The sequence below is a fragment of the Parasteatoda tepidariorum genome, chromosome 9 (genome assembly GCF_043381705.1).
Source record: "Parasteatoda tepidariorum isolate YZ-2023 chromosome 9, CAS_Ptep_4.0, whole genome shotgun sequence".
Classification (NCBI taxonomy): Eukaryota; Metazoa; Arthropoda; class Arachnida; order Araneae; family Theridiidae; genus Parasteatoda; species Parasteatoda tepidariorum.
The window spans coordinates 18,542,637-18,551,642 of NC_092212.1; the positions used below are offsets into that span (position 1 = coordinate 18,542,637).

At 29.2% G+C, this 9,006-nt stretch overlaps 1 protein-coding gene across 2 annotated transcripts in view; it reads right to left on the bottom strand.

The window, feature by feature from the left end:
* Positions 1-3,921: 3,921 nt before the first annotated feature.
* Positions 3,922-9,006, bottom strand: part of LOC107454722 (mitochondrial thiamine pyrophosphate carrier) — a 13,321-nt gene continuing 8,236 nt past the window's right edge. For both annotated transcript variants that reach the window (XM_016071999.3, XM_016071998.3), the window contains exons 6-7: positions 8,459-8,759; positions 3,922-6,048 (exon numbers count right to left, since the gene is read on the bottom strand). In XM_016071999.3, the coding sequence (XP_015927485.1) occupies positions 6,036-6,048; positions 8,459-8,759 (314 nt within the window). In that variant the 3' untranslated portion in view covers positions 3,922-6,035. The remainder of the gene's footprint in view (positions 6,049-8,458; positions 8,760-9,006) is intronic.

Here is a 9,006-nt window from a genome sequence, read left to right on the forward strand (position 1 = left end):
CCCCCCCCCACACACACACACATCAGTGCAATTGCCCGGTATGCCCTACATCAGTGTTTTCCAAACTTACAACTTTTGTGTACCCTTTATAAATTTTTCGTAACGCTGTGTACCACTTATAACAAAGATGAATGTTGGTTGGTTGGTGTCGTATCCTCTATTGAATCATATTTCATGGAGTGCTTGAATATTTTTGTTATTTCTATGGCATTAAATGAATACAAATCCTCTTCTGTGGGGTAGTTTAAGAGGTGAAGGCCTGCAGCGACTGCAGGGCAGTTAAAAACACGATCATGGTGTCAGTTCCACATTAAGACAGTTGCTACAGTTTTGATATTTTCTAGTCACATCTGTAGAAATTTTCATGTTTTTATGATGTTTTGTTCTTAGTCTGATGAGGAAGATGAATGTATCTTGTACTATAAAACAATTGCACAAAAGTTAAAAATCTGTTGACACCACTGATTATTAATTGGCTGCTGACATCACTAATTATTAACTGTTAAAAAATAGACAATAGAAAAATACGTAATCATAAATTTTCATGGCTAGCTTTGTTTTTTAAAAAAAAATTTGAAATTTTCGTTTGTTGCAAAATATTTCGCATAAGAACGCGTACCCCTGGGGGTACGCGTATCACACTTTGGGAAACACTGCCCTACATCAATGTTTTTTAAGGGCCAAGTGCCGTTTCCCAGTATGCATTTAACCGGTATTTCGAACACTGATGTTTCTCCTAATCTATCCACAACAGATATAAAATATCAAATTAATATAATATCAAATAAATATAAATTAATATCAAATTGGATATAACAAATATTTAGGTAAGTCATTCACGGTAAAACACACATATATACATCGCAAAAAAAATAATTTTTTTTTCAAAAATATTTTTTGTTTTATCAGTTGTTTGAAATTCTATTTCAGTGGTCATAACAATAGCAATAGAAGGAAAACAGTTGTCAAACCACTTTTTTCGGAATCAACCGTGACGCACTTACTTTGTTTTTTGAATTGCAAGGAAGAAAACGGAAGTAATTTTTACAGAATCGAGGGGTAAGACTCGTTTCCTCCCACTTCCCGGCCTTACCCCCCTTCACTCTCTCCTATAAAACCCAAATTCAAGACTATTAGCAATGAACGAAAAAATTGCAATCTTAGCATATAATGTTTTAAATGAATGTAATTTGTTGTCTGCCTTCGATTTGTAGGTTCACATGCCAATAAATGCCATTTATAAAATCGGGATTCCGAAAAAAAGATTAATTTTTTAGGGTACTATAACCCGAAAAAAAGGGGGCAATCACTGATCAAGAGAAACATTTCCTCTCCCCTTCAAGCACTTCACTTATATTTTAAATATGTGCAACACCCAACACCAAAATTCTAGATATTATGAGCCATTTCGCCTTTTCGTCACACAATTCATATAAACAGATTTCTTCTCAGTACATAATCAGCCTAGATGATAAGAGAGTAAAACTAAACTGAGGAGGCCCTTGCAGAAGATAAGACCGATTTCATTGTGTACGTGGGAGCTGTGAAGAGAACAGCTTGGCCTTACAAGAGCCTCAATAAAATATTCCACTCAAGCACTATTTTGGAACATGGGAATGGCGTTTATTGTGCAAACTCGCTTTAAACAATTCTTGAGGGGACATTCTAATCTAGAACTTTCCCAGAATCAGAAGGGACTTTTAATGTTTCTTTTCTTTTTGGTGCTGACACTAATTTTTAGGGAGAATAAATAAATCGAAAATATTTTGTAGCTGAGAAAATCTTATTTATAGCTAAATACCTTATTTATAAAGCGATACTTTATTTAAATCATATACATTTCGTTTAAATTTTACCGTCTCTAAACCCATGTTCTGAAATCGTTATCAAAAATCTTCTAGTTTGCTGCAAACTTACAAGCAGCAATAAAAAAATAGAAAAAGAAGGAAATTATCTCCAAAATTTGTTCCGAAAATAAGTGTAAAAATTTTTTGTAATATCCTCTATAAACAACGAGACGGTTCTCCAAACATTTAAACCAAAACTAAATAAAATTTAGTAAACTAGTGATCAATTGCCGTCACTCATCAACCGCCCTCCCCCCCCCCGAACAGTTCAGTATACTTGTTTTAAGAAATATGCTCGTACTACATAGACCAAAACTAACTGCATTTCAACATTACTCCAAAAGAAAACTTTTATGTTCTAAGTTATTGAAACCAGCAACATGCACAATACTTTAAGTAAATATCAATATTTTTATCTCATGTAAAACAATTCTAAACTTACCCAGTAAAAAGAACGCAATCCTTTTCTTAATTTTTTAGAGTATTGCAGCGAGCTTATCGTAAATCGCATCATTGGCTGCTATCAATAAGAGGGTGGGTGAGCCTTTTAATCGGCCTGCATAGGGACCGAGGGTGCGCGATATCGGTCCTCGTTAAACAGCTGTGCCGTAAAGTGCTCGACTTTGCGCGCAGGTCGTCGGCCTTCCAGAGCGGAGGAGCCATCCCATCTGCAAAAGACCCAAAATTGTGATGGCATGTCATCAGATTATTCCCAGGGATGTTTCCCNTTTGAAAATTTTTTTAATCGAAATATGTATGTAATTAACTGAAATAATTGTGTGTATGTAAATTTTTCTTCCTCTTTCTTTAAAGAAGGACGAAGTATTTTGTTCTCGTTATTTGAATTTTTCTAGTCTTAAACGAGGATAAAATTTTAACTTAATTCAACAAGCAACTTTTAAAAATATCCATGAGCGCGAAGATTCGTTTATGACTTTTGCGAGTGCTGTATTGAGGCGAGCGTAGGGTTGCCTCTGAGTGAGGGTTACTAGATAAGGCGGTGAAACAGCTGACAAATAAAACCGCGGCGAGTGGAGGTGCTCGGGAGTCGACAATGTGTAAAGTCGCGAACCGGGTTCGAATCCCAGCGATGGCTTATTGATACGAATTCCGCACCAAACACAGTGCTGATGTAAAATATCCTCAGTAGTAGACGGATCAAGGTTCAAAGTCCCTTGCAGTCAGGCTAACCATGAAAGGTTTTCGTGGTTTTCCTCCTCATGTAACGTCCTTCTGGATTGAGTTCAAAATTACAAGTCTACGGAGTTGAACATAAGTAGTTGTAAACCCTAAATTGGGTCGGCTGTTCAACGACGGTTTCATAGTAAAATAAAATAGCCCATTGAGCAGCTCTAGTGCGACGCAAGTAAAATACCTACCTATCTAAACTTTAGGAATTTTTATGCGAATGCTTAACATTTGTTTGTTATAACAGGCGAATTTGTTGTAACTGGCGAGTATTAGCACCAGTATAATATTACTTGTAAATAAAGCTCGTCCTTTAAAAGCAATATTATTGCAAGTTGCAAAATTCCTAATATTTTGACCATGATTTTCAAAAAACTGCAAACAATTTTCATATCTAACTGTTTAAAAATGTACTTTTCATTAATTTAAAATGATAGGAATAATATATATTGTATTTACTTTGATTTAACCTTTGTTTAAGTTAAATACGTATTGCTTATACAAAGTGGAAGACTAAAATAATAATAGATAATTTCAGTTCTATTTCAACTCTAGCCAAACTTCAATTTTAGAAACGAAATTTCTAATACTTGTAATACTGAGTGTCTTAAAAATTACTAACGATTTATAAAATCAATAAAATAATATTATCAAATTTTGTGATTTGAAGCATTTTGTGTAGGCAACATATTGTTAAAATAATCAAAATTAGTTACATATTTTGCTAAATTAATTACCTAGTTATCTAAGCCTAACGCAGCAAACTGGACGTTTCCTTAAATTGATTTTTATAAACTGATTTTTTTTTAATTATTGTTCTTTCAGGATAACAATACTTATTATTACAAGAGCTGAGGAGGAAAAATTAAGAAATTTGACAACAAAATTACGAAACAAATTTTTATTAAACTTTTAATTATCTAAAATAAATCTATTTAAGAAGTTTAACAAAAAATTGAGCATGCAAATAAATATTTGTAACATAAAATCTGAAAAGAATTAAAAAAATATTTATACATCAAATTATGTATAATTGCACAACAAATAAGCATTTAGAAATTGAAATACACATCGCAATAAATAACAGAAGTTTTCAAATTTGTTCAATAAATACACAAATCATTTTAACATAAAGAGATTCAACTTTAACCTGCAACATGTAAAAAAAAGATGATTTTTTTGAAAAAAACTCAAACTTACTTATCTTTTAATAAATGAAGTGACCATTAAACTTTAGTAAAGGAGTTTGAAATTTAAATATACTATAATAAAAACAATTGATATATAATAAAATTGAAGACTATTATAATGAAAAGATATGAAAGCAAAAATTTTAGTAAATTAAAACAAAAATAGTTTCATAAATTGAGGACAAACAGGACAAACAGTTTGTGTCCATTTTTCATAAAAATGACTATTGGATGGCCATCTGTTGCATTTTGAGGATTACTAAGTTTTGATAAATCAATAACACATAAAATCGGTTCTCCCTCTCAGTGAAAATGGGCTGCACAGTGAAAATAAAACCTTTTTTACCCCTCCAAATCAGCTTTTAAGGACGTAAACTGTTAATCCCTGTGGTCTTAAATTAGATTCAATGAATTAATGCATTCTTGCATGACAATTTATGTTCACTTTCAAATTAACTTTAAATTGATAATATCTATATCTTTTGAGACAAAAACCTTTTAAATTCAATTTTAAAGGATAATTTTATTCAGAATATTACAGAAACTTTAAAAGAAAACATAAAACAAATGATAAAATTTTACAATTGAAGATCAAGGCGGAATAACAGTTTGTGCCCGTTTGTAATAAAAACAATTGGGTTGTCATCTGTTACGGTTTCAGGATTACTAAATTTTAACAGATCAATTATGTGAAAGTCAGTTTTCCTCGAGAATTATTACAGGGTTAAGATCATCATTTTTTCACGAAATCAACTTTTATGGACACAAACCGTTCTTTCACCAGGCTATTAAAAATCAAATCAAGCAATTTATTGATACATACCTATTGATACCTATTGATACAGATCAAATACAAGTTAAAACAAACTAACAAAACTAAACGAAAAAAGATCTGTACTATTTTGAAAATAACATTTTTCTGGACTAAATAGCCTAGGTTGAAAATATATAGTAAGAATGCATATTTGCATATGAAAATAGTTATTAAAACCTTAGCCAAAAGATTTTAGCTCAAACCAATTTTTTTAGGCTTTTATTTATTTATTTTTAAATTTATTTGAATAACAACAAAATCACTAGTTTTAGAATAACTACAAATGACATAAGGTACTTAAAAATATTATTTAAAGAAAATTATCAAGGCTTTCAAAACGTCATTGATAGATACTACAAACTAATAACTAAATAAACAAACAAACAAAAATTAGAATCAGTACATTTTAAGATTGTAAAGCTATTTTAATTTGTAAAATACAAAAAAAAAATTAAACAAACTAAATAACTAAAAAAAAGTAAAAGAATAACATCAAGCCAGAAGCAGTTAAAACTAAATACACAAATGGATATAAAAATATTGTCATAATTAAAACCAAAGTACATGCAAAAAAGTCTGAAGACAATGATAATAGATATTTTTTAAGTAAATCAGTGATATATTTATTTCATATTGAAGTAAGCAATAACAATCATGATTTAAGTAGAATATTGGGTACTTAATGAAAGCATATAGTTTTGACTATCAAGAATTAATCATAAAAATACCTATTTATTCTAATTCCAAGCAATAAAATCACAGACATAATCATAGTTGTATACCAAATTAGCTCATTTCTGAATAATTCCATGTCAATATCATTGATATGAGAATACTTTGAGCCAGTTTAACTTTTAAAGGTTCACAGCATTCCTTCAGTTTAAAAGTTAATTTGTTCAAAAGATATGGTAGTAACAACCGTAAAAAAACAATCTCACTGATAAGCCAGGGACAGAGTCTGAATGACAGGGCTATGAATTCCATAAACTATGAATATCATAGAACTTCCCTAATTTAATATGAAAAATACTCATTAATGAAAAATTCAGAATATATGTATACAGTCAATGCTTGTTATAACAACCTCTGTAGTCAACATGAAAACAGATGTTTTAACATATGCTCATTATATCACAAGCATATAAAAGTATCTTAAATGTTAACTTGTAGCAAGTAATTTTCAATATATGTTAACAAAATCACGAAACTCTCTAAATAATAAATAACAGCGTGATTTGTGCCGATTTATATAAAAATGCTATAATCTATATCGTCATCTTTAATAAAAAAGAATTTAGAAACTAATACAGTACAGAACCCGTTATCCGGAAACCAAAAAACCGGAACGAAATTCGATAAATTTTCCCGCCATTTTTTTTTTCCTCTTAAGATTTTAGGATTTTTCTTTCTTTTTTGAAAGATGTTTACCTTACCATCATTTTGGAAATAATTATTAGTGTATTACTTCATCATTTTTCTTCTTTTTAACATTATTTCCAAATATTTTTTTTTTAGTTGGGTTTAACAATAAAAAAACGGCTGTTTGTACGATTCAGAAAACCGGAAAAATCAGTTATCCGGAATAGTGATGTTCCCTACTGTACAATATTTTAACAAATTAATCAGCAATAAAAAAGGAAAGCTTAAATTTAAAAAAAAAAAAAAACTGACTTGGGGTCAGCATTTTATAAAAGTATGAAATATTCCAACTACAGCAAGATTAAAGGTATGATTTATTACTGTGTTCGAAGGTATTTATTTCACGCAGTTAACTAATATCATTTTCCTGCGGAAGATGATAGCAAAGCATTTAATATTCTAAAATAATTTTGGTTTTACAACCTCTTTTTATGTAGATGTTAGAAAGATTTTATCATATTTGTTCTGCAATATCAAGAATAGCTGCAGATATGCAGTAACATTGAATGAAATATTATTTTTAATTAGTACCCTTCTTTAAACTTAAGCAATCTAAAAATGTTTCATTAAAAAAAGCTTAGTGAATGTTTAAACACTATTTCTGAAGTGAATTTTTTTAAAAAGACAACAAAAAAAGTTTTACATTAATATGAATGCTATAGTTAGAATAGATTATTTAATTTATGTTTTCTACTGACATAGTGTTGAGCAACAATAGAATTAAATATCTATTTAATAAAAAATGAAATTTTGTGAATATAATGGAACGGTCCCTGTAATTAAAGGTTGCTGAAAGGAGCATTGACTGAACATAAAAATGAATTAATAAAAATCAGAAATACTTTAATAATAGTCTTGAATGAAGGTTTTTGCCATAAAAGAAAAAAAAATGCTTAGGATTTACAGTATAATATATATTAACATGCAAATGGCAACCAATTAAAATTTTTCTCCTTTTATGCTTAACTAACAATTTTTTTTTTAATAACTGGCATCAAGCAGTGGGTTGATGATCCAGCATTTTCAATTTCCAATTCAGGCTCAAAAGTTTGCTCAATTTTAATAAATATTTTAGGAAATTACACTTGTAAAAATATTTTTTAGTTAAACTTTTATATAATTTCAGATTTTGTTAGTTTTTCGAACATATTTAATATTTCATACTGCTTTAGGTTATTTAACTTTTTGAAAAAAAATATTCGTTTTATTGAGTCAAAGTAAGCGATTGTTGAAAATATTTCAGCTTTTAAAAGACTTTTTTAGCCCATTGAAAAAAACATTATAAATTTTAGACTTTACTTTAATCATCACTAATTAGCAATTTTAAATATGGACTCTAAATAAAAACAAAGATGATTTTTTTCAAAACTACCATGTGAAAAAATAACGGCACTAAAATAGACAAATCTAAAAGGTATAACTTACTTTCTGTCAATTTTAATATGCTGACTAGAATTTGTATATCTTGTTATATAATAACTTAATAAATTGCTTTTAGTATAAAATAATAAAAAGAAAGAAAATAACATATTTTGTACAAAAGCTTAGTAACTAAAACAAACCAAAATGCGAAAGTACCATAAATCTAAGAACAGGAAAATCAAAATTTTAACAATTAACATGAAAAATATGGTTAGAAAATTATTTCACTGATTTGATAAGCATGCCAAATTTGATACTAAATTAGTATTTCTCTAAGGAAAATATTTGTCAAAGAAAAATTATTCATGGCATTTCAGAAAAAAATAGCAGCAATAAGGTAAACAAAAGTTGTTACAAGTAAATCAACAGATACAAAATGCAAACAGAAAACATTTCTTTGTCTTAAATTAATGATGCAACAACACTGTGTTAATGACGAAACCATAAACTTCATGCACTTCCAAAACTGGCATAGTAGCAGCAACAATACAGTGGAACAATTAATAAATAAAATATATGTGTATAATTGGCATTCAAATACAAAAATATTTCATTTAATTGAACACATGAAATATTACCTATGAAGATAAGCTAAAAACTTTAGAGTTTCTTCATAATAAAGAAAATGACTTCCAGTAGTACAGGCAGCTTTCAACACGCTAGGCCATAAGCCTTTATATAGACCTAAAACTCCCTCTTCTTTAAGAATGCAAGTGGCGCAATGAATGAGTCCAGTATAACGTCTCACAGCTCCAAATTGAATCCTTGCTGCTTCAAAACCTTGTACTTGAATTCGTTTCTTAATTAAATCCAAGGGATATATAAACATTTTAGCTAAAGTTCCAGATGCTGCCCCACAAAAGCTGCTTTGAAACATAGCTGTAAAAAGGTGCAACATTTATTAACATGGAATATAAATATATTAAAAATAAAGCAATTCTAATATATATATATATATCCGGAATAGTGATGTTCCCTACTGTATATTTATATTTTCATCCCGTTGAAAATCACTTGCTATAGGATAATTATGCTTTTATATATTTATTGTAATTATTTATATGTAGTGGTGGTTAAACTCATTTATAATTATCATTATAATTTAAAAAGTTAATTGGAATAACTT